This window comes from Chiloscyllium punctatum, chromosome 9 (assembly GCF_047496795.1).
Source record: "Chiloscyllium punctatum isolate Juve2018m chromosome 9, sChiPun1.3, whole genome shotgun sequence".
Taxonomy (NCBI): domain Eukaryota; kingdom Metazoa; phylum Chordata; class Chondrichthyes; order Orectolobiformes; family Hemiscylliidae; genus Chiloscyllium; species Chiloscyllium punctatum.
In genome coordinates this window covers 121455248-121482472 of record NC_092747.1, presented here as the reverse complement: position 1 = coordinate 121482472, position 27225 = coordinate 121455248, and the positions used below count along the sequence as shown (strand labels likewise).

Here is a 27225-nt window from a genome sequence, read left to right as displayed (position 1 = left end):
TCACCAAGTGTTAAATTTTATTTCTCTTTCGAACCTTCAACTAATTACCTCAACTGTGCCACCTGGTAAATGACATCCACACTGAAATAAACAGGTATTCCCTGCACACCTCTATCCACGTCCCTCAGTATTTAATGCACTTGTATGGTCACCCCATAGCTACCTCTGTTCAGAGAAGAAAACCTCAGCTTGAGTCATACTTGCAACTTATAAGCCGCCACGTTTTTTTTTAAAATCTCTTCTGTGCTCTTTCAAGAGCAATTTTGCCTTTCCAGTAATGTGGCCACCAGAAAGGTATACAAGCATTACATTTCTGCTTTTATATTCAGTGTCCAACCTATATGAAGGAAAGCATCCCATTTGCCTTCTATGCCACTTTATCTACCTGATCCTTATGGTTATTTTTCTGCTTCATCTTTCCCAGGATAAAGAGGGGGCACTAGATTTGGCAATACACAGGGATCCATGACATTTTTTGAAAGTCAGAAATTCGCCGACTGGTGTAAAATTCTCAAAGCTGTAATGTTTATCTCTTTCGGGTTGCTGTCTGACATACGCATTTCTAGCGTTGCTGTTTTTACTGCAGATTTTTGGCAGCCATAGTATTTTGTCTTTGTAAATTAATCAGGATTCAAGCAAACAAGAGAAGCCAGCATTCACAGAAAAACATTGCAACACGTCGAAATGAAGGGAGTCCAGCAAACAATGTATGGATGATTCCACTTCCAGGGGCAAAGAGCTGGGAATTTAAAGAATGTAAAAGACAAAAATTAATATTAATCTTTTGTAGTTTAATTTTGAGAAACTTATAGCTGCCAAATGTTTGGAACGCATGTCTCAGTTAAACTATTTTGGGTATACCTCTTCAGCTTTTCCATCCTGCTGGCTCGCTGCTGAAATAAAAATTAAGATATTTGTTAGACAGCGACACCAAATAATCAACTCCACTGCGTATCAATTTTGCAATCATGTATTGTTTACTGTGCCCAAATTAGAAAAAAATACAATGAAAGGCCGATCAGCATACTAATTTCCAGCAGTTTACATGTTTTAACTGCTATCTTCAACTTTGATCTCTTTGGTCAATTTAAATGTATTTAGTCACCAAAACACTATCCAAATACTTTATTTATTCCAGACCTCCTTTAAACATCATTGGGGATATCTGCACTAGGCAAAGAACAGCTATGATATTTGCAGCAAAATGACCTTTAACAGGAAAAAAAAGTGAGGAGACAGCATTAAGAAAAAGTAAACTGTTACCATTTTAATAGATTATTTTCACTTTAAATTATGAAGACAATCTGGGACTGAACTCCAAATCACATGAATTACATTTTTCCAAAGGTTATAGGTCCTGTCTCTTAAAAAAACTCAAGCAGCATTGAAGCAAAGTATCTGTGGAACAGTGACTGAATAACTGATCTAATACAACACTGGACCACACAAGTAATGTTAGCTCAAAATACCAAAGTTTATCGCTACGGTAACTTGGGTTTTCAGAGGATAGGTGCAATAACAAAACAATTATTTTGAACAAAAAGGATATTTAAAGCAGACAAGTAAATTATACTAAAACAAATAAAACTTGAACTGTGCATGCTAGAGATCAAAACCCAAAACAGAAATTGCTAAGAAAACAATCTATCTGCCAACATCTGTGGAGAGGAAGCAGAGTTTATGTTTCAAGTCTGGTGACACCATCAAAAGTCAAAGCAGCTAAGAAAAAAAGTATATATGCCTAGTACCTTAACAATTTTTTCTCTCGCTGCTAACATCTCTCATAAAAGGTGTCACCAGACTCTAAACAAACTCTGCTTTCTCCCCACAGATGCTGCCAGACTTGTTGAATTTCTATTTTTGAAGTAAATTAAACTTACATTTCAGACTTTCTTCACAAGTTTTGATCCAAGTGCTAAAACTGGGATTGTCACCTACAAAATAGAAGATAGGCTATGAAGAATTACAAAGAAATGAAAACTTCACAGCATGTCACATTGAAATGGACTTCACACAAATGATTTACTTAGGAGATTGGAATTCAAACCCAAAAAGTGAACAGAAGCATTTTATTCCAATATCTGAGCTTATGAAATGAATTTTGGCACTCTTTAGTTATCCCAATTTGCAAAGTTCACAGAACTAAAATTAACAGCACTACGTGCTAAAAGCTGTACTATGAAAGATAAAATATTTTTTGAGTGGACTAAGCACGTGAGGGGTAGTGTGGGATAGTGTGTTATAGGCTATTAACTCATTCACTCACTATATTCATTAATACCAGGTTCTCATTCATTCATAAACTTTAACAAATCAGTTATTTACTATAACACTTTCTTTCATTCACAAAACCGCAGTTCTGAGGCATCCAAATTTAAAAACCCTTTCAAGTCATTCACTACATTCCCAAACTTTATCAGATCCTGCTACAAGCAATACTTACATCAGCATACGGAACAAAACCATTGCCACCAAGTCTCCACAAAACATTTTAATATTAAATCAGCCCAAGAAAGCTTGTAGCCTTACATGCAACACATCTGCTAAGGAAATGCAGCAAAGCGCCAGGGAATGTTAAGAATTTATTTTGCATTCTGGGAATCTAAGATGATTTTAAAAGAAAAAGCCAATTTTGTAGGATGATGATACTGGACATGTTAGCTGAGCAAGGTTACCTCATGACTTTTTCTACAGTTTAGAAAAGTCCCTCATTATGATGTACTGTTAAAACGGAAGGTTATTAGATTAGATTAGATTACTTACAGTGTGGAAACAGGCCCTTCGGCCCAACAAGTCCACACCGCCCCGCCGAAGCGTAACCCACCCATACCCCTACATCTACATCTACCCCTTACCTAACACTACGGGCAATTTAGCATGGCCAATTCACCTAACCTGCACATCTTTGGACTGTGGGAGGAAACCGGAGCACCCGGAGGAAACCCACGCAGACACGGGGAGAACGTGCAAACTCCACACAGTCAGTCGCCTGAGGCGGGAACCAAAGCCATTTGGGGCCTGGCTTGATCAAGGTTTCCCACTTTGATGTGCATGTCGCTTAATTAGTCAAGCATACTCAAATCTGCCAATGAGTTTCTCTTCCTCTGCAAACTTTTGCCACTTTATTGCTGTTTATTTGATTAAGGACATATGGTGTTTTTGTAATTTAATACCAAATTTTGTGTAAAGACAGCTGGTTTGCAGCAATAAGGGAAGTAGCCCAAGAGCATTATTAGGGGTAAGAGCTGGCGCTGCTACTCTAATGGTTTTAGAACCTTTGCTCAAGCCTGGCTTGTAGGTCTCTATGTTATAGTGTAACATTAATGCCACTGGTAAATAAAGGTAATAATTTAAACTAAACTATCTGGAAGAATTTTATATTCTAGACTACCAGAGTACCATCTCCAGGGCTAACCAAGAGAGGCTTACAGGTAGAGTCGATCAGGGATTCCCTGAGCTTCTTGAATAGGTAACTTAAACCATCTCCTGGACCTGAACAGATTCAGTACCTGTTAAATACCTTTTAACTGAGCCATTATCCCTTAAAGAAACGTACAAAACAGTACTTGCATGAAATTGTATGCATGAAAGAAACTCATACTGACAAATAGAAGATAAACAAGTCTTTTGCATCAGTATTTACTGTGGAAAGGACATGGAAGATACAGAATGTAGGGAAATAGATGGTGACACCTTGCAAAACGTCCAGGTTACAGAGGAGGAAGTGCTGGATATCTTGAAATGCATAAAAGTGGATAAATCCCCAGGACCTGATCAGGTGTACCGGAGGCCTCCTGCTGAAGGGCTTTTGCCCGAAACATCGATTTTACTGCTCCTCGGATGCTGCCTGAACTGCTGTGCTTTTCTAGCACCACTCTAATCTAGGCCCATAGAACTCTGCGGGAAGCTAGGGAAGCAATTGCTGGGCCTCTTACTGAGATATTTGTCTCAATAGTCACAGGTGAGGTGCTGGAAGTTGGCTAACGTGGTGCCACGGTTTAAGAAGGGTGGTAAGGACAAGCCAGAGAACTACAGACCAGTGAGCCTGACGTCGGTGGTGGGCAAGTTGTTGGAGGGAATCCTGAGGGACAGGATGTACATGTATTTGGAAAAGCAAGAATTGATTAGGGATATTCAACATGGCTTAGTGTGGGGGAATCATGTCTCACAAACCTGATTGAGTTGTTTGAAGTAGTAACAAAGAGGATTTATTAGGGCAGAATGGCAGATGTGGTCTATATGGACTTCAGTGAGGCATTCAACAAGGTTCCCTATGAGAGACTGGTTAGCAAGGTTAGATCTCTCAGAATAAAGGGAGAACTAGCCATTTGGATACAGAACTCGCTCAAAAGGTAGAAGGCAGTGTGGTAGTGGAAGGGTTGTTTTCCAGACTGGAGGCCTGTGGCCAGTGGAGTGCCACAAGGATCGGTACTGGTTCCACCACTTTTCATCTTTTGTATATATGATTTGGATGTGAGCATAAGAGGTATAGTTAGTAAGTTTGCAGATGACACCAAAATTGGAGGTGTCAGCGACAGCGAAGAAGGCTGTCTCAGAATACAACAGGATCTTGATCAGATGGGTCAATGGGCTGAGAAGTGGCAGATGGAGTTTAATTCAGATAAATGTGAGGTGCTGCATTTTGGGAAAGCAAATCTTACCAGGACTTATACACTTAATCATAAGGTCCGAGGGGGTGTTGCTGAACAAAGAGACCTTGGAGTGCAGGTTCATAGCTCCTTGAAAGTGGAGTCGCAGGTAGATAGGATAGTGAAGGCAGCGTTTGGTACGCTTTCCTTTATCGGTCAGAGTATGGAGTACAGGTGTTGGGAGGTCATGTTGCGGCTGTACAGGACATTAGTTAGGCCCCTGTTCGAATATTGCATGCAATTCTGGTCTCCTTCCTATCAGAAAGATGTTGTGAAACTTGAAAGTGTTCAAAAAATATTTACAAGGATGTTGCCAGGGTTGGAAGATTTGAGCTACAGAGAGGTTAAATGGCTGGGGCTGTTTTCCCTGGAGCGTCAGAGGCGAAGGGGTGAACTGATAGAGGTTTATAAAATAATGAGGGGCATGGATAGGATAAGTAGACAAAAGTCTTTTCCCTGGGGTGGGAGAGTCCAGAACTAGAGGGCATAGGTTTAGGGTGAGGGGGGGAAAGATGCAAGAGACCTAGATGGCAAAATTTTCACGCACAGGGTGGTATGTATATGGAATGAGCTGCTAGAGGAAGTGGTGGAGGATGGTATAATTGCAACATTTAAAAGGCATCTGGATGGATATATGAATAAGAGGGGTTTAGAGGGATATGTGCAGGGTGCTGGCAGGTGGGACTAGATTGGGTTGGGATATCTGGTCAGCATGGACAAGTTGATTCCGTGCTGTATATCTCTGACTTTATGACTCTAAATCTCACAATCTAGCCACAGTAAGTCAGTTTAATATCCTTTATCCTTTTATTACAAGTTTTAGCTTGAGCATATAGGCCCAGCATTTTTACTAATTTAAAAGACAAAAGTGCCAACACATCCCAATTATGCGAGCAAACCAGACAGACATTCCATCAGAAGCAGCCGCCAGCATTTAGCATGTTTTAACCCATTCCTTGTCTCCTACGACAGGAGCCCTTTAAACGGAATTTTAATATGAAAACTGTGCATAAAGGGGCTCTTGTAAGAACTGCATGTCGGGATTCTATTGCTGCCTCAAACTTGTGCTGTGACTTCTAAATAAACAGGCTAACTTTGCCCCGCACTGATTTTGGTTATTATTTGAACACGATCCTACATATGGTAAATGGAGCAAACATTAGCAGCGCAAAAAGCAAGATAGCAAGCAATATCACACAAAGACAGAATTAACCTGCAAGCCTTGAAGTAATAACCCTGATAGCAATATCTCAACCAAGGCTAACAAAGGAGTCAACCAAAGCTAACATTAAGTTTCAATCATTCAAAACTCCTTATGGAATTTTGATTCACATACAATGAGGAAGGCCATTTTCCCCATTTTAGTTCATGCACATCTGCTGCCCCCTTCATTACTGAACCACAGATGTGCTACTGTTATGAGGGGGGTAGAGGGCATTCAACTTGTCATGCCTGTACCAACTTGTTAAACAAGCATCATTACCTAGTAACAAACTAATTTTCTTTCTCTATTCTCTTGCACATTGTATTTGATTATTTTCATTCAAACAGTTTGTTTTGCTATAATGCGCATTCACTATAACAAGATTGACAAATTGGGGACACTGTCAGCACAAAAGATATGGCTGAGGCTTTCGCAGCAATCTTTAGTCAAAGGTGCCGAGTGGATGATCCATTTCAGCCTCCTGTAGTGGTCTACTTCTGGGTATTTAAAAAAAGCTGACCCAGCATTAATGCTCGATGTGAAAAGAGATGGGCATTGCAAAATCACCATGACCTTTTTTTTGAGAAACCATTAACCACCAACAAAACACTAGTGTACTCAATTAACAGGGGCATCCAGTTGGCTCAGTGAAGGTGGCTACTGGTTGGAAATCGGTGGAGACCAGTCAGATCACATGGAAGCCCTTATCAAAAGGCCAAAATGTAAATCTTTCTAAGCTTTATTTCTTGTTTTCTTAACTTAAACATACTATATTCGTAATGTGGTGTAACTTTATTTTCTCTATCTTTTGTGCCTAGGTACTCTGAGCCTCAAGTGACACCATGTGTTGGTGATTTTACACTTTTCACTGTATTCCTGTTCTGTTGTAACTGAATACACATGACAAACCAAATTCCAAATTCAAGGTGTTCACAAGCAAAGTTCATTACGGGAAATGCTGGATCCGCTTTTTATCTTTTCTATCCAGAAGAGTGTCACACAACTGAGCAACATTGGTGATTTTAGTAGCGGCACTTTTTTTTTTGCCTTTTCTTAAACCATGACTACCTACCACCAGTCGAGCCAATTCAATATTTATAAGCAAAGCCCATTAAGGGTAATGCTAACCTTCAAACATATGAGAGGGGGAGGGGAAGGGATGAAATCAAAACTGAGTTGGCAGGGTAAATAAAACACTGCATCCCCTGCAGTGCCCACCTCTTTCGCAAGGCACCGAGAGCTACATGTGCCTTAAAAAGGGCTTGGGTGAGGAGTTCCAACTCATCCTTGGTCACTGCTTTTTACCAGTGGAATTTAGTCCAAGTTCCAAAAGGAGATTAATTTGAGATTCCCCATCCCCGCTTCAAAAAGTGGTTATCACAGATGCTATCTTTAACAGAGTTGGCCACTTAGCATCCCTCAAATGGAATGCATCCCCAAAAGCAAGCTATGAACTGTCTCAAACGTTTGCCACTATTGAAGTGGATTGGGAAACTGGGCAAACAACAATATCTTCATACACTACTGCAAATGCCTTTATTTAAGGCACTAGATTTAGGTCTACATTTCTCACCTAACACCATCACTTCAGGATGGGAGGGAATTTACCTTGCTTTCTATTAGCTTGCATCCACCTACAATACTGCATTCCAGAAGCCAGTCATTTGCAGGTCACCAATTGTCCTTCCTCAATTGTCAAATTATTTGAACACCATCCTACCAAAGCTAAAGTGAATTCAATTCTCACTATTCATCCCTCAATAGAAACACAATATTAGGAGACATCACAATGTTATGAAAAGTAGGAACCATAGCCAAGTTTCAAACTACAGTGGTAGTTGTAATGGGGATACATAAATGGATAAAACTAAATGTTCAAAAATTTTCTGGCATTAAAGCTTGTAATGAGAATCGATCAACAATCACTGGCTCGTGACAAAAAAAAACTGTACAAAGCCAGGTATTATGATGCAAAGATGCAATTACTTGCAAACAAATATAGGATGACCTCAAAGTTGTGATTGGAAATCATGATTTTTTTTTGATGAATTATAGCTTAGCACTGGAGGCAAGATTAAACTTTGACATTTTCTGCCCAGAAAAATTCAAATTTAAATACAGGAATAGTCAAATGCAAAAAACTGTACCTTTCTAGCTAAAATAGTAGGCAAAATAAAAATGTATCACTAAACAAAAGAAATACAATTGGCAAGGTTGATGGGCAAGTTTTGCAGCAGCATAAACAGCAAACAGAAGTGCCATAGAAATGTACAGCATGGAAACATACTCTTTGGTCCAACCAGACATCCCAAACCAATCTAGTCCCATTTGCCAGTATTTGGCCCATATCTCTCTAAACTCTTCTTTTCCACAAACCCATCCAAATGCCTCTTAAATGTTGCAATTGTACCAGCCTCCGCCACTTCCTCTGGCAGCTCATTCCATACACATACCATCCTCTGCATGAAAAGTTGCCCCTCAGGTTCATTTTATATCTTTTGCCTCTCACCCTCAACCTATGCCTTCTAGTTCTGGACTCCCTGGCGCCAGGGAAAATGACTGTCTAATTATCCTATCCATGCCCTTCATGATTTTATAAACTTTTATAAGGTTGGCCCTCAGCCTTCAACACTCCCGGGAAAACTGCCCCAGGCTATTCAGGCTCTCCCTATAGCTCAAATCCTCCAACCCTGGCAACATCCTCATAAATCTTTTCTGAACTCTTTCAAGTTTCATAACATCTTTCAGATAGGAAGGAGACCAAAATGGCATGCAATACTCTAAAAGTGGCCTAACCAATGTCCTGTACAGCCACATGATGATCCCTGAACTCCTATACTCAATACTCTGACCAAGGAAAACATACCAAATGTCTTCTTCACTATCCTATCTTCCTGTGACTTTACTTTCAAGGAGCTGTGAACCTGCACTCCAAGGTCTCAGCAACACTCCCTCGGACTTTACCATTAAGTGTATAAACCTTTGCTTTCCCAAAATACATTTGTCCAACAAACTCCACGTGCCACTCCCTCAGCCCATTGGCCCATCTGATCAAGACCCCATTGTAATCGGAGGTAACCTTCTTTGCTGTCCATTACATTCCAATTTGCAGCATCAGCAAATTTACTAACTATACTTATGTTCATATCCATAAATGACAAAAAGTAGTGGACCCAGTAACAATCCTCTGGCACACCAGTGGTCATAGGCCTCCAGGCTGAAAAACAACCCTCCACCCTCTGCAGGAAGGTTCTGTGCGCAGGAGAGGCCATAGAAGTGGTGGTTTGTGGTCAACGATGTTAAAGTAAAACTGGCAATCGTAAATGGATACATTGATAGGAGTTCATTAGCATTGACTCATTAATGATGTTTTATTTTAAGCAGGGATTTACTGAACAATTAGATATTTCCATAACCAGTTTAAGTTAAAATTCAGTTTCCAGTTTAAAAAAGAAATTAAGAACACTTACTATCTAACTCCTGCCCTCTTGTAAAGGATTCCATTGATGACTGATACATTTTTAAGTGATACTCTGCAATTCTAAAAGAAGTAATACATTAAAACAACTTTTAATGAAAATGAATTAGCTCCATATAATTACTGAACTTTTTACTGTTTTTAGTAATCATTTTGAAACAAAAGTTTAGAAATACTAAAAGCTCCTGTAAAGATTTCACTTCCTGTCCAATTATATACTTTTTCTGTTGTAAAAGAAGTTAAGTGAAGTTGAATGCCCATTGCCCACCAGAAACTTAAAATAATTGCAAAATATAGAGGTTTGACATTATTAACAATAACTATGCTGGGAAAAATGCTCTCAAATAATCAAAACATTTTCAAAGGATATCTTCCTTTTCACATGCACATTTATTATCTACTCTCAGCCTGTTAACTATCAAACAAGGCAGAAGCCAGAATTGAGAGTGAATGCTTCCCACTTGTCTGGATAAGAGCAGCTCTAACAATATTCTACAAGTTGACACAAAGGATAAGAAGCTCACTTGATCAGTAACACTGACAAATATTCAATCCCACCACTAGTGACATGTTAGCAGTAGTGCATATCTACACAGTGTACTGGAGAAATCCATCAAAATACTTAAATGGCAATGACCAAATCCATAAGTACCATGATGGAGAAGGACCAGGACCGCAAATATATGGGCACACCTCCATCTGCAAGCTGACCTCAAAGACACGCTCCATCTGACTATGAAATATGTAGCCGTACCTTTAGTGCCACTGGGTCAAAAAACCTGAAATTTCCTCCCTAGCAGCATCCATAGCAGCTCACCATCAACTTCTCAAAGGCAATTAGGATGGGCAATAATTCCTAATTCAGCCAGCAATCATAGAATCCCTAGCGTGGGAAGAGACCCTTGGGTCCATCGAGTCCACATGGACCCTCCAAAGAGCATCCTGCCCAAATCCACCCCATCCCTGTAACCCTACATTTCCCTTGAATAATCCACCTGGTTGGCACATCCCTAAACACCATGGGTAATTTAGCATGACCAATCCACCTCACTTGCATATCTTTGGACCATGGGAGGAAACTAGAGGACTCAAGAAACCCATGCAGACACGGCAAGAATGTCTGTGTGAAGTTTGCACAAACCCAGGGAACCCAGATCCCTGGCGCTGTGAGGGAGAAGTGTAACCACTGAGCCATTGTGCCACCCAAGAAGAAAAATTGAGTTGTTGGCCATACACCTTTGAGTTCAAGAAAAAGGTCATTCACTGTTCAAATATTTTGCATCTCAACCTTTAATCTTGCTAGATAAACACTGGTTACCTCTTCACTCTTAAGTAATTCAAAAACTTTAGAATTTGTGTTTCGGTTTCTCAATTGGATGCATCCAATCATCTCATTCAACAATTTAATTCTTGCAACTAGAAGTTATAATTTAAAACATGAGTTATGAAACTAGGTTTGGAACAACTGCCATAATCTTTTAGGCAGAGCATTGGTGAGACCACAATTCAAATACTATACATAGATTTGATTTCCTTATTTAAGGAAGATTGTAAATGCATTTTAAGTGATTCAGAGGTGGTTTATTATATTGATACCTGTGGTGATTGGGATAACGAGGATGGGTTGTCAAGATGGGCTTGTTTCTACTCTAGTTTAGAAAAAGGGGTGCCTTCATTGACCTGTTTAAACAATCTTGATAAAGTGAACGTGGAAGTTTCCTCCTGGGTCTGCTCAGGATTAGGAATTGTTTTTTCTGATAAGATGAAATGAAGTTTCTTTAGGATGTTTGTGCAACTTTGAAACACAGCATAGGAGGGGTCATTTACCTCTCCTGAACCATCACTAAATAGACTATGACCCAACTGTCTCTACCCTATCCATTCATACAATGTTTCCAAATCTGCAAACTCATGTTAGGAATACATGGAACAAAAGACATTAGATCGATAGTGTGGAAGCCACTTTATCATACCTGGTCTTATGCTTTTAAATGTTTTATTAACAGTAATTGGAAAGAGAAGATCACATTGACTTAATCAAGTATTAATGAATGCCTCAAAAGTCCACCGCCTACTCTTCAGATTTGTCTCTAAAATCCTCTTAACAGAACCAAATGCTTAAAAATGCAAGAAAGGAAAATTAATTTTAGTTCATGAAAATTTTAAAGCAAAAATCATGAAGTAGATTATGTAATAATTAAAAGGAAAGATGTGCTTTCACCACTGTTCCCAGGGTTTGGTGTTTTCTAACCAACTTTAGTTTTTTTTTGCTCAGCTCATTACAGGTTGGACATCCAAAATCTGGTGGTTTGGAAACTGGAATTGACCAACACAAGACATTTTTGATAATGGTACAACCAGACTGTACCATATTCAGGCATTAAACAGAATGCAGATCCAAAATCCAAAGTCTCACACTCCCAAAGGTCAGGATTCTGGATGACTTCAGATTTATTGTGCAAGTTTAAATGGCAACATCAATTTCTTTCTCAAACAAACAGTAACAATTCTGATTCTTGGATCAAATTTTCTGATTTCTACATCTCATGTGTACTTAGAGAAGTTAATCCTGAGCATGAAATCACCGCTATTATTATTTCTTGAAAAAAAAAGACATGTTTCCAGCTCATTGCATGTAAACAGAGGACAAATAGGCACTAATCAATCACAAATAAGCAAACAATAAATATACTCACCCTTTTCTGAGATAAGCTAAAGCACAGTGGGGTTTCAACTTGAGGGCTTTGTTGGCATCTTCTACAACCTCTATAAGCAAGAGAGCAATATTTAATCAAATTAAAAACATGTTTTTCATTTTATAATTGACTTCATCGGCTAAATCTATGATTTAATAATGAGCAACTTCACTATTATCCATGGTCATTAAGGTACATAAGAGATGGTCCTGATTTAGAAATGAACTTATGCTTCATATTCATTTTCTTCTTGCAACAGCCCTTTCAAGATTCCTACACTTTGTCTTAAGTTTGTAAAGGAAATAAGCTGATGGTTTAAAATGACACAGTATGGCACATTATGATATCAAAAGCAACAACACTGCTTGATGTGCAACTAATATCAGACCAGGATCTTCAAGAGGATTAGCAGGAACATTTCTCGATGAACATTCCAGATAACCAAACAAACCAAGCACATAATGCCTCACAAATAGCAAAGAATGAATTCATCTTACCCTTTAATGATTTCATGGGATGTGGGTGCCACCAGGAAGACATGCACTTGTTGCCCATCCCTAATGCTCTTGAAGTAGCTTGCTAGGCCATTTCAGAGGGCAGTTAAAGGATAAACTATACTGTAGTAGATTTGAAGTAACATATAAACCATGCAAAGCCTTTCAAAAAGGATAGGAGTGAACCAGATAGTTTTTTCCTCCAATGGTCAATGCTGAATTATCAAGCTCACTTTTACCAAGTCTAGGTTTATAATCATGATTTATTAAATTAATTTAAATCCCTCCAACTGCCTTCATGATGAATGATAGATATCTAAAAAAGTTCTTCATCCTGGATTTCCCCCCATCAAATTTGACATTACTGGATAGGATTTGTGGACTGCTGACATTTTCCCCGAAGCAAATTAGGACAAGATCAACAAACAAAACATGTCGACCTTCATACCAAGAAGAATATCAGAAATTATAGCTTAAGCAACTAAATGGCAATTTTAAACCAGTTTAAAGACTGGTAAAGTTGAAGCTGTGGGGATTCAAATAGAGTCCAGTAGCATCAATTACTGGGCAAATGTAAAAGCCAAATGAACATTCATCACCATGGTTCAAGATGTCCTAAAGAGAAAACCTGGTTAGGGTACAAGATACAGCTGCTGCGAGAAAACTTGCCATCAAAACAAAACTGTCAGGCTGTGAAAGAAACCGAAACAGTTAGAGGAATTCTGAAAAGACAAACATGTATCTGGAGGAGTGACAGATTAGAAGCAAGGGAACAAGTGATTGGAGATGCTGCTGCAGACAGTATGGGAGAGATAGAAACAAGGTATGAGATGTGACTGCCACTGGTGAGGCCAACATTTAGAGACCAATCTTAGAGATTAGATTAGATTACTTACAGTGTGGAAACAGGCCCTTCGGCCCAACAAGTCCACACCGCCCCGCCGAAGCGTAACCCACCCATACCCCTACATCTACATTTACCCCTTACCTAACACTATGGGCAATTTAGCATGGCCAATTCACCTGGCCTGCACATCTTTGGACTGTGGGAGGAAACCAACTGACAAAAGGTGGTGGTGCAGGGCCTTCCTGAAGCATTGCAGCATTACCCACAGTTGTCACGAAGGCAGTTCCAGAATTTTTACTCAGCAACAGTAAAGGCACAAAATCGTTTCAACCCACACATTTCCCAGCCTTGCTCCTCTAGGAGTTGAAGGTTGTAGATTTGGAAGATGCTGTCGCAGGAGCTTTGCTAAGTTCTTGCAGTGCATCTTTTAGATGGTACACAATGCCATCACTTTGCATTGTGAAGAAAAAAAAAGAGTAAATGGTGAACGCTGGGCAAATCAAGCTGGTTGCTTTATACTTGAGGGTGTCAAGTTTAAAGGGCTGTGTGAGCTGCAATCACCCAGGAATGTGCTGAGTATTCCATCACACTCTTGTCTTGTGCCCCATTTTGTGGCAGCCAATAGAGAATCAAGAGGTCAGTTAAACACTACAACATCTATATTCCTGGTCTTTGACCTGCTGTTATGGTAAGATTTTATATGACTGCTCTGATTCAATTTCAGGTCTGTGTTGACACGAAGGATTCAGTGACAGTAATGCCAATGAATGTCAAGGATCAATAGTTAGATTCTCTCGTCTGAGATGGTCATTGCCTGGCATTTCTGCAGAAATGTTATTTGCCACTCATCAACCCAGGTCTGGACGTTGCCCACAAATTCCTACGCATTCCCGGTATCTCTAGTGTCACAATTGCTAACACCATGCAATCATTAGTGACTATCCTCATGACTGACATGATGGAGGGAAGATCAATGAACCACCTAAAGAAAATTGGGCCTAGGGCATTACTCGGAGGAAGCCTTGCAGAGATGTTCTGATATTGCTAATAGTTAACCTGTGACAGCCACAACCATCTTGTTATGTGTTAAGATAGGTCTCCAACCAGGGAGGACTGGTCCACCCAGATCCATTCCTCACTCTATCCCTTTAACCCTGTATGGGGTTTTACCCCATGGCTAAACCACGTAACTTGCCCATCTTTGGACTTTGGGAGGAAACCAGAGCATCCAGTGGAAACCCACACAAGGGAAGAACATGCAAGCTCCACAGTCACCCAAGCTCAGAATCGAACCCAGGTCCCTGGTGCTGTAAGGCAGCAGTGCTAACCACTGTGCCACCATAAAAGCTGTTCAAGTTGAGATGATCCTCCATTCGTTATGTCTCAGTTTTAAATTTTCAACTAAACCAGCATCAATTGTCTCTTGCAGAAGAGAATTCCAAACTTCTACCTAATGTTTGTGTGCAGTATTTCCTCATTTCACTCTTAAAATGCCTAGAACTGACTTTCAGATTACGGCCTCAATGCTAGAATACAGCTTTCGTAGAAAGAAAAAAAGTTTCTTTCTTTCTGCCCTGCCCATTCCCTCAATATTTTGATAGCTTTCATCAAATCATGCTTTGGTTGTCAAAACTCCATGGAGTATGATACTAGTTTGTCCAACTTCCATTTAATTTGACCCTTGAATTCAGATATAATTCTAGTAAACCTGGATTACACATCCTCTAAGACCAATGGATCTATCTTAAGCTTTGGGACAGAACTGCTCGCATCACGCTCCTCTTTCCTGTCTCTAAACATTTGGCTCAACAAATATTTTTGCCACCCCATCAAATCTCTTTTGCAAGTCCATAAAAGTACCAGTTGCATTACCTTTTTCAAATCTCACCATGATTACATTAAAGAACTCAACTTTACATACAAAGTATGATTTTAAACCCACAAGCAATGTTACAATTTTTCCAGGTTTGCAGCCCTCAGAACTTCATCACTGACATGACACTGACTGGCTATTTCTATTGCACGAAAGAAATCTAAGGAAATAATATTCCTATTTGCACAGAGAAACAGGAAACAGGGAAAGAAGCAGAATGCCAAAACGTCTAGTGTCCATCCACTTGACACTGCTCCAAATCTTTGCTTTCCCAGGAAAAAAAAAGGGTGGAATGTCTGGTCATAAATTAGGCCAAAGATATTCAAGACAACAAAGCAGGATTTAATAAGACAGTATCTTAATGTGATCACTGGGAACAAACAGCCATAAAATCTCACTAAAATTACTAACTGAAAAGGCAAAGGCAGTCAGGATGCAAAATACAGACCCTAAAACGAATACATATCAGTGTCTTTTATTAATTAAAGAAAAATCTGCCAAAACCCTGGCAAAAGGAGTACAATCAAAATCTTACAGTGCCGTTGAACTTACCTTCGTAATTCTTAAGTAATATGTGTGCATAGGCTCTTTGGCAGTAATATTCTGCTTTGTCCAAATCCTGTTCTACTATAGCAGTGAGCTCCTGGAAGAATAAAAAGAATGGTCATAAACAGTGTAACTTAGCAACCCTACTGAAACAATACTGCAAAGGATTTAATTCTAAAATGGCATATTCCAAGTTTGATGAACAAAAAAAAAAATTCACAAAACTGTAAAGTTTAGAAAAATGATTACTGGCAATGTTATTCCTATTAACATTAATAGGCAAAATTAATTTTCCTTTTTCCAAGTTAGCATTTAACACCAACTCATTTGTTATAGCTGTGGGCCTTGCAGATATACATATTACAGCAGCAGCTGCTCAGTAAAAATGTTCCTGGAAAGTTGTTATGTTTAAAAGCATGGAACAAACATAAGCAACCCATTGGTCGGGTTAAAATATAAAGCATGCAGCACTTTTTGAAATAAAGACTAATTTATATATCCTTAATATTTAATAGTAATATGACTACATTCTATTGAAGAATAAATGCAAAATTTTCTTAAAATGTGTTTTAAAACACATTGTCCTTATTTTTCAATAATGCTGTTAAATGAATGATTAATAGTGGTCTTTTGATTCCACAACAAAAGTAAAATCTAGCCAATTACAAATCATACGTAATAATGATTTGCATTTTTTGCCATGACATACAAACTCAGCAAGACAGATTGCAAATAGTTTGCTTCAATCAAAGCTGTATATGAATTTCATTACCAGATTCTGGATATGGGGAATTTGCTGTAGTACAGTACCTAGTAAATAACTTTAGATGAACTGAGGAAGAACTTGTTTTGAAATTTATTTGGGGGTGGAGGCATGAATGTTTAACAAGGGAGTGTGCAAAATATTACATGGAGAAGTGAACACCTTCAGAAGTTGAGCATACACAATCAAATATTCAGGTTGTGTGTGTTATTGTGTGTTCAGGATGGGCATTACAAGTCGAATTGAAGCCAAAATTTCCTCAAATGTTAAAGTCTATTCTTCTTAATAGTGCTAGCATTCTACAAATTTTCTAAACTTCATGCACCTTTGACCTTAAATTGCATCTTACTGCTGCAGTTATCACTTCAGCAACAAGTGAAAAAGCATAATTTCCCAAAATCCTAAAATCTATATTGTACTATCTAACCACTTACCACTATTTCTACTGCTTCTTCAAAAACCTGGTATCGCCCTCCACCTAAACACCAAAAAACCATGCTCAATAATCTAAATATCCAACTCATTCCCTTTATATGAACTCTAACTAATTCTTCCACTTCTTTAGTCTGAATGAGAAATATAACTCAAGGCTGCATTTCCAGAACACTGTCTATCAATTATATCCCACCATGGAACATTTGTCCTTCTAAAAGAGTCCACTATTGTGACCATCTGTCTCATCTTGCCATACCCTTTTCATGGGATAGATCGTTACTCCAGAAACTATTGCATTGACTTGGAAAATAAAATTACAATAACAATACTTATTAGTTAGGAGAAAGTGAGGTCTGCAGATGCTGGAGATCAGTCATTCCTGATGAAGGGCTTATGACCGAAATGTCGATTCGCCTGCTCCTTAGATGCTGCCTGATCTGTTGTGCTTTTCTTGTGCCAAACTTTTCGAATTTATCAGTTATCCAGCACTAGAAGAGACAACTTCATTTGCATGGAATTTTCAGCTAAATCTTCCTTTCCTCACTCTTGCCAATTCTTTTACCCTAATTCACTATTCTTTCCTGTTGTAGAGGCTTTGGTCAGCCTGAGAACCCTTTTTCAGTGTATATATTGCAATGTGGCCACAGTTAAGAAACTAAAATGAAATTAATCCATATGAAGAAATTCCTGGACTCTTCACTGAACCAGTGTGTACACTTGGCTTGATGATGAAGCAGAATCAAAAATTGTGGCGCTGGAAAAGAACAGCTGGTCAGGTAGCATCCGAAGAGCAGGAGAATCGACATTTCGAGTTTAAGGTCTTCATCAGAAATATGGTGGGCCCCAAGAAGGAACATAGCTTGGAATACGATAGGCGGATGAAGATTGGGGGGAGGTGATGGTGATAGGTCGGAGTGGAGGGTGCAGTGGATAGGTGGGAAGGAAGATGGACAGGTTAGACAGTTCAAGAGGGTGGTGCAGAGTTGGAGGATTGGATATGGGATAAGGTGGGGGAGGGGAGATGAGAAAACTGATGAAATCAACATTGACCCAGTGTGGTTGGAGGGTCCCACAGCAGAAGATGATATGTTCTTCTCCCAGTCATCGGGTGGTTAGGATTTGGCAGCAGAGGTGCCCCAGGATTTGCACATCGTCAGAGTGGGAGGGGGAATTGGAGTAATCAGCCACAGGGCAGTGGGTTGTTTCATCTGTGTCCTAGAGATGTTCTCTGAAATGTTCCTCAATTTGGCATCCTGCAAACTCTAGCCCTGGGGCAGGTATTTGACATTGGAGAAGTCTACCGCGACTCCTCCGGGCTGTAGGCTGCCCAGGTGGAAGATGAGGCATTGTTCCTCCAATTTGGAGTTTGGTTCATTGTTGGCAATGGAGGTGGCCAAGGATGGTCATGTCGGAAAGAGAGGGAAGGGAAATTAAAATGGGCGATGACTGGGAGGTGTGGTCGACCCCTGCAGGCCAGGTTGAGATGCACAGCGAAACATTCCCTTGGTGTATGGTTGGTCTTGCCAATGTAGAGAAGACCACATCGGGAGCACTCGATACAGTAAACTAGGTTGAAGAACTGGGGAAAGATATTCCAAAACTGCAGACATTAATTTTCAAATGCTCTCTGGCCACAGAAGTAGCAAAGAGCTGGAAGACAGGTGGCTTACTACCATTATTCAAGAGGATTCTCAAGTATAAACAGGGAACTACAGACCAGCAAATCTATAGTGGAATAAAAACATTTCACAGAATCATACAAATGAAAGCAGGGCATTCGGCCCATTGAGTCCACACTAACTCTCTAAAGAGCATCCCACCCAGACTCACCCTCCTGCCCCAATCCCTCTAAGCTAGGGTTTTCCATGGTTAATCAACAGAGCCTGCACATCTTTAGAAAAGATTAAAGAACAGAATTAACCTCAACATGTAAGCACCAGAATTAATCAAGTCAGATAGGCAGGGTGACTTTGTCAGAGGGGGAACCATGCCAAACAAACTGGATTGAATTAACATTGTTTAGGTGTGCAGGTGAGGGTACAGTCGCAATTCAAGAAAACAGCCACCTTCTCCAAGGTAATTCAGAACAGGCAAGACTGTAAGAGCTAGCATAGCCAGAGATGCCTTCAAGTCCACGAACGAAGAAAGAAAATGCTCCTAAAACTTGGAAGCTTTACGAATGGCAACATAAACAGAAATGCTAATTCATCCGGAGCCCCAGCCCAGTGTGATATGAGTACAGACAGCCCAGAAACTTGGTCCGGGGATCACCCATTTAAAATTACTACTGAGGAAGAGCACCGTGGGTGTACCTAAACCACATGGGACTGCCGCAGTTCCTGGGAGGCAGCAGCTCACCATCAGCTTCCACAAAGGGACACAGGTCCTGCAGACTAACCCCCGTGAGCAGGACTACTACCTGCATTGCAAGGACAGCACGGGCGCGACGGGCCGAACGGCTGCAAGTTTCCACAGGTCTCACATTCGTGCATTTCGGTCCAGTCTAAACCCCCCACCCCACCCCGTAACCGTGCTGCAGCCGAGCCTCCCGTATGCTCAAGGACCGGGAGGCCCACACGAGGAAACTTCACGGGGCCGCAAGCATCTGGGAACCGCTTTACCCCCCGCCCGCCCCCCGACCACAGCAAGTACCCACCTCCAGTGCTTTTTCCGGGCACTCCTCTATGAACTGGTCTGTAAAGACGCTGTCAAAAATAAAACAAAAATATATATTTTTTAAAATTAAATACGGGAACTACGTCTGCGAGCGGACTTTAAACGGCGGGCACACGACTCACCCGTCGGCCGCCATGTCTCCGTCGCCGCTGCTGCTTCGGAAACTTCTGGAAGAAGAAGCCGAGAGGGTGCGCCACCGCTAAAGAGCCGGCGCCAGGGCGCAAGAGGGAACCGCCGCGCTTGCGCACACGTCGGGACGGCGCCATATTTGTAAAGGACAGTCTTGACCACTGAAGGATTGCCAACCCCTGCCTGACAGTGGCTGTAAGGGGCCTTTTAATCATTTGTCTCAGGGCTGCTGAATCAGGTGGCGAAAGGAGAAGCAAATGAAAAGCAAAGGGAAGTGGTTAGTAAATAAAAATGGAAAGATGCTGTGAATCAGTTCTGAGGAGGGGAATGTTAACTCAGATTTCTGTCCACAGATCCTGCCAGACCTGCTGAGCCTTTCCAGCAATTTCTGTTTTTGTTTTTGAAAATGGCCAGTAAGTTTGTACAGGACACCAGAATTGGAGGTGTAGCGGACAGCGAAGAAATTTACCTCGGAACTTTAGAATTTATTTCATATGTACTTTTACAAGACAAATGCAATGAAAAGTATTAGCAGTGGTAGACTCTCCCTCTTTATGAGCATTTAAACGGGCATTGGATAGGCATATGGAGGATAGTGGGCTAGTGTAGGCTAGGTGGGCTTGGATCGGCACAACATCAAGGGCCAAAGGGCCTGTACTGCGCTGTATTCTTCTATGTTCTATGTATTATAGGTCACCCTTGATCAGATGGGCCAATGAGCCCATCTGACCAATGAGGAGTGGCATATGGAGTTTAATTTAGATAAATATGAGGTGCAGCCTTTTGGAAAGGCAAATCAGACCAGGACTTATATACTTCATGATAAGGTCCTGGGAAGTGTTGCTGAACAAAGAGAACTTGGATTGCTGGTTCATAGTTCCTTGAAAGTGGAGTCCCAGGTAGATAGGATAGTGAAAAAGGTGTATGTTTGCCTTTATTGGTCAGTGCACTGAGTATAGGGATTATTGCATTCAATACTGGTATCCTTGCTATAGGAAAGAGTTTAGAAAATACTTACATGGATGTTACCAGGGTTGGAGGGTTTAAGCTTTAGGGAGAGTCTGAATAGGCTGGGGCTATTTTCCTTGGAATGTACGAGGCGGAGGGATGACCTTATAGAGATTTATATCATGAAGGCATGAATAGCATAAGTAGCTAAGGTCTTTTTTTCTAGGTTAGGTGAGTCCAAAACTAGAGGGCATAGTTTAAGGCAAGAGGGGAAATTTTAAAAAGGACTTGAGGGGCAACCTTTTCAGAGGGTTGTGCATGTATGGAATGAGCTAGTAGCTGGTACAATTATAATATTTAAAAGGTATCTCGATGGATACATACATAGATTTAGATCAAAATTTTATTGTCATGTTTGCTCAAGTATAGGAGTACAGAGAAAAGTATATAATGTCGCAGCACAATACCCATTTTGATATCCAGGTACAAAAAGCTAAGGTACAAAATAGTAAGGAAAACAGAGTTAAAAAGTTAAGCATTTAAGAATAAGTCAAAAAATAAAGAAATAAGGTAATAGTTAATATTAAAGTATTTCTTAACTTATTCCATTATTTTCTTTGTTTAAATTATCAGTCCATAGGATGAGTTTAGAGGGATATGGGAAATAGGACTAAATCAGCTTAGGATATCTGGTTGGTGAGGTGGACCAAAGCATCTGTTTCCGTGCTGTATAACTCTATGACTCTATCAGGATTAACATTTTTTCTTCTGAAAGAAGGGTCACTGGATGTACTATATAGTTTGTGTCGAGGGATATGGGCTAAGTGCAGGCAGATGTGATTAGATTAGAAAGCAGAGTTAACTTTCCTTCTTCTTTAAGAGGGCTCTTGGATCTGAAATGTTAATTCTGCTTTCTCTCCACAGATGCAACCAGACCTATTGAGTTTCTCCAGCAATTTATATTTTTGGCACAAGTAAACTGTTGTGGTGTCAACAATTGACATGGAATTTCATGGTTCACAGCATGGGAGCATCTTAAATGTCTAATCTGATCAAGTTTAATTGTGTTCTTTTCTTTTGAGCAGGTGTTGGTCAGCTGTCTTCTTAAATGTTTTAGTGCAGCATCTGGAAAGCGTCACACATATTCTATATTTTGAAAGAGGTATGAACTGACAATCCCTGCACCAATGATTTAACATGGTTTCAAATAAAGAAAATGCAACAAAAGAGAATACACTGCAAATAATTCTTGTCAAACTTACAAACTACTGATAGGTAATGTGAATGAAGTTTTGTCATTGGCTACTAGTCTACTCAGTTTTATACCATGATGTGGAAGTGATGGTGTTGAACTGGGGTGAACAAGGTCAGAAGTCACACAACACCAGGTTATAGTCCAAATCAGTTGTCATGTGACTTCTGATCGGTTTTGTTCTGCAAATGGATCCGATTTCAAAATAAGAAAGTGGAGCTTATGAAAGCCAGTCATTGAAGCATTATTTCAAAGCCAATGTTAACCACCAACGTTTTTGATTCTCTTTAAAGCATTGGCAGTTAGAAACAAATGAGGAAAATGTTTAGATATTGGAGGACTGTGCAGGTATATTTTCAGCTGCAGGAAGAGTGCACAATTTCCATCTGATCATGAAGACAAAACAAAATTCAGGACTCAGGGGAGAAAAGGGATATAGGATGAGCTGGCCATCTTTTATAGAAAGCCAGCACAGACACAATAGCTGAATGGCCTCCTGCATAGTAAAATGTACACAATCTGACATGAGATCAGGATCCAGAGAGAGAGGAATGGGAGGTCAGTACTGGAATACCTAGATATGCCAGAGTGATATTAGATCCGGAGGCAGTTAATGCTTTAAATAAGCCATAAAAGATCTATTGCAAGTTGGACTACAGAACATTGAGTTTGAATTCTCTTCCTCGAGTATAACTGTGACACAAGTTGATCACTTTTGTTGAGGTGGTATCAACTTGCTCCTGTGAAATGTCTTACAATGCTTTCCTCTGTTCAAAAGTGCTATAGAAGTGCCAGTTCTTCACTAGGTAATGACTAAGAGTTTTAATTGTGATAGTTCAGCATTATTTAATACAAATTGACCACAATTACCTTTCTGAAATCTGCAAAGAGTCAAGTAGTTTTCCAACATGTACTTAATCTCTGTTTCTACTGATAGGGATGCTCTTTTACCAGTAGACTCTTCTATGTCTACATTATGTTTCACTAATTATATTCAGGTATATCTCTACAGATTACCTTATACTTTCTCAGTAGTTTTCCAAGATACTTTCATTGTCCTTTCTCTGGCTAGACAGAACCAAAAGAGGCTCACTTCAAGAGTTGTCCACCTCTCCTTATTTTCTCCATCATTTTCCATTACTCATACCACCTGATGCATATGTTCTTCCTTATCCTCTTTCCTGTAATGATACTTCTTCGACTTATTTATGTTTCTGTAAATGATTCTTCTTCCTATTATAAGGATATTTATCAGATAAGTTGCTTTAATAACCCTCTTACTTTAAATGAATCACTGAATGTCACTTGGGCAAATTCTGCTCCTGGATCTTATGAAATTTTAAAAAAAATTAGTTTTTTTTAAAAATCTCTAAATTTTTCCAATACTGTCTGAGCTCAAATTGTCCTTAAAGGAATAGCTCTGGGAATCAGCTGATCATGTCTCTAATGGTAAGGATGTACTAATGACCAGCTTTCTTTTCTAGTAATAGTTCTACACAATCTACTAACCAGGATTTTGTAGCAAAAACATAAATTGCTGGACAAGCTCAGCAAGTCTGGCAGCATCTGTGGAGAGAAATTAGAATTAATGTTTTGAGTCAAGTGACCGTTCATTGTAGGATATTGTAGTGCAGGGCTTAAAAATGATTTCTTCAAACCAGACCATTAGGATTATTTGTTAAGAGCTAATTGGACATGACAATGAGCAATTGAAGTAAAATAGAAAAGTATTTGAGAATCAGGTCTAATGCAAAAACAGCCTGTTTTGACTTGGGGGGCCTGCCTAACCTTGCTGGTCAGTGGGAACTTTCACTAGCTGGACTTATTTTTCACCTATTTGAGAGCTGGAAAAGTACTGAAGTTACAACAAGATGGGGATTCAGATTGTAACCTTAGATTCAGAGTAGTCTTAATATCACGGACTTCGCCCCACTCATTCAACTTTTCACTATAGGGCTGGGGTTGATGAGACCAATGCCATGGAATCTAAGATAAACTTCCGAGTCTGCCATCACCCAAGTCCCCAACAGATAGAAGGCAGTGTGTACAGGCACTCTTTAAGGCTCCCACCTCTTCAGAGATGGTCATCTAACACTTGATCTCTCAAACTAAACAGGGAACTATTTCTGCAGTCAAGGACCATCTGGGATTTTCTGTCTTGGTTGCTGCATATAGAGGGGAACGTAGGCCAGTCAGGTAGAACTCCTTCAAACAGGTTCTCTTCTCAACCAGTCAGCTGTGAGTGCTGCGCTGACAGACCTTTTACCACAGGCACTTTGTTTCACATCTGCACTCATTATTTGATTTGGTTTAATTACTCTTACATTAGATTACTTAGTGTGGAAACAGGCCCTTTGGCCCAACAAGTCCACACCGACCTGCCAAAGTGCAAACCACCCAGACCCATTCCCCTACATTTACCCCTGCACCTAACACTACGGGCAATTTAGCATAGCCAATTCACCTTACCTGCACATTTTGGATTAGATTACTTACAGTGTGGAAACAGGCCCTTTGGCCCAACAAGTCCACACCACCCCGCCAAAGCGCAACCCACCCATACCCCTACATTTACCCCTTACCTAACACTACAGGCAATTTAGCATAGCCAATTCACCTGACCTGCACATCTTTGGACTGTGGGAGGAAACCGGAGCACCCGGAGGAAACCCACGCAGACACGGGGAGAATGTGCAAACTCCACACAGTCAGTCGCCTGAGGCAGGTATTGAACCCGGGTCTCTGGCACTGTGAGGCAGCAGTGCTAACCACTGTGCTACCGTGCCGCCCACTAATGCATCGAGATACAGTGAAAAGTGTTATTCTGTGTGCTACCAGACAAAACGCACCTTACATAAGTACATCAGGGTAATAGAACAGAATGCAGAATATAATGTTACAGTGACAGAATGGTGCAGGGAAAGATCAACTCTAATATACTGAGAGGTCCATTCAAAAGCCTGAGAAGAAGCTGTTCTTGAATCCGTTGCTATGTGTTTTCAACTTTTGTGGCTTCTGCCGAATGGAAGAGAGTATAACAGCAGTGGGAGAGGTTTTTGATTATATTGGTTGTTTTTCCGAGGCAGCTGTAAATGTAGAGCTTTCATGGCTGGTTTTCATGATGACTAGGCTGCATTCACAACTCTCTATAATTTCTTATGGTTTTCATGTGATCATGTTCAGCTGACTTATCAGTACCATTCCAGCCTAATCATGAAATTCAGTCCATTGTGGAACTCAATCTTCTATTCTATCATTCTGAAGCAACAGCAATAAAATAGCTGACACAACAATGACCGCTGTGGTAAGTCTAAATTGCAGAGTTTAAACTGCACTTGAGCTGGCTTGTCCCAGTTTATACCACATGACCAGAATGGTGAGTCACTGATTTAAAACCTCATGCAGCGGCAGCACCTCGGAGAGCAGAGGTTTCTGGGCAAGGAGGGACTTTTTATTCCCCCCTCATCTGTATAAGTGAGTGTTTCCAAATCCAAGACCCTAACCTTGAAGGGCCTCCCATTCATTCACCTCCTCTAACCCTATATATCAAGGACGCATCAGGTAATCTCTTCTTTTCGTACATTCTGATAAAATGACTGGTAAGGATGGCAGTGAAGGGAGAGGAATGTTCCTCCTGCATGATGTTTGAAGTGAGGGACACTATTAGTGTCCCATCCAAGTACATCTGCAGGAAGTGCACCCAACTCTTGCTCCTCCAAGACAGTGTTAGGGAACTGGAGCAGGAGCTGGATGAACTTCGGATCATTCGGGAGGCAGAGGCTGTGACAGATGAGAGTTACAGGTAAGTAGTTACTCTGAGGCATGAAGAAAGCTGGGTAACTGTTAGAAGGGGGAGAGACAGTCAGTGCAGGGATCCCCTGTGGTACTTCCCTGAAAAACAAGTATACCATTTTGGATACTGTTGGGGGCGGGGGGGAGGGGTTGACTTACCAGGGGCATGCACTGGGGTGCAGGTCTCTGGCACTGAGTCTGTCACTGTTGCACAGAAGGGAAGGGGGAAAAAGAGGAGAGTATTAGTCATTGGAAACTCAATAATGAGAGGGTCAGATAGAGGTTTATTGGGAACGAAAGAGACTCCCCATTGGTGTGTTGCCTCCCAGGTGCCAGGGTCTGTGATGTCTCGGATCATTCTTTGGGGCCCTGAAGGGAGGGGGTGACCAGCCCCAGTTTTGGTTACATAGATACCAAAGACATTGGTAGAAAGAGGGCTAGGGATATAAGGCAGGATTTCAGGGAGCTAGGGTGGAAGCTGAGTGCAAGAACAAACAGTTGTTATCTCTGGATTGTTACCCGTGCCACATGATAGTGAGGCAAAGAACAGGGAGAGATATCAGCTGAACACGTGGCTGCAGGGATGGTGCAGGAGGGAGGGTTTCAGGTTTATGGATAATTTGGGCTCATTCTGGAGAAGGTGGGACCTATACAAACAGGATGGTTTTCACTTGAAACCAGAGGGGTACTAATATCCTGGGTGGGAAATTTGCTAGTGCTATTCGGGTGGGTTTAAATGAGCTCAGCAGGGGGATGGGAACCTGACGTGTAGTTCCTACACACAGGTGGATGAGAGTAGGGAGGACATGGACAGGATTTCATGGTCACAAGAGTGCTGGCAGACAGCAAGCTGGTTTGAAGTGTGTCTACTTCAACGCCAGAAGTATCTGGAATAAGGTAGGTGAGCTTGCAGCATGGATAGGAATCTGGGACTTTGATGTTGTGGCCATTACTGAGACATGGTTGGAGCAAGGTCAGAAATGGATGTTGCAGGTTACAGGGTTTAGATCTTTCATTAAGATCAGGGAAGGTGGTAAAAGGGAGGAGGTGTGGCTTTGTTCATCAAGGACGGTATAACAGTGGCTGAAAGAACATTTGAGGAGGATTCGTCTACTGAGCTGGTATGGGCTGAGTTTAGAAACAGGAGAGGAGAGGTCATACTGCTGGGAGCTTTTTTATAGGCTTCTGCAAACTTCCAGGGATGTGGAAGGGAGGATTATCAAAACGATTCTGGGTAGGAGTGAAAAGGAACAAGGTGGTCATTATGGGGGACTTTAACGTCTCCAACATTTACTGGGAATGCTATAACTCTAGTACATTGGATGGATTAGTTTTTGTCCAATGTGCACAGGAGGGTTTCCTGACACAGTATGTCGAAGGGCCGACAAGAGGAAAGGTCACACTGGATCTGGTGGTAATGAACCAGACCAGGTGTTTGATTTA

The 27225-nt window shown here is 40.7% G+C and overlaps 1 protein-coding gene across 2 annotated transcripts in view; it reads right to left on the bottom strand.

Annotated features, from left to right (window-relative positions):
• The window catches only part of sugt1 (SGT1 homolog, MIS12 kinetochore complex assembly cochaperone), a 73893-nt gene extending 54019 nt beyond the window's left edge, over window positions 1-19874 (bottom strand). The window contains exons 1-7 of one of the 2 annotated variants that reach the window (XM_072578174.1): window positions 19784-19874; window positions 19642-19690; window positions 15794-15884; window positions 12028-12097; window positions 9324-9394; window positions 1881-1934; window positions 862-893 (exon numbers count right to left, since the gene is read on the bottom strand). In XM_072578174.1, coding sequence (XP_072434275.1) covers window positions 862-893; window positions 1881-1934; window positions 9324-9394; window positions 12028-12097; window positions 15794-15884; window positions 19642-19690; window positions 19784-19797 — 381 coding nt within the window. In that variant the 5' untranslated portion in view covers window positions 19798-19874. The remainder of the gene's footprint in view (window positions 1-861; window positions 894-1880; window positions 1935-9323; window positions 9395-12027; window positions 12098-15793; window positions 15885-19641; window positions 19691-19783) is intronic. The other variant, XM_072578175.1, reaches the window with a different exon arrangement.
• Between the last annotated feature and the right edge of the window lie 7351 nt (window positions 19875-27225).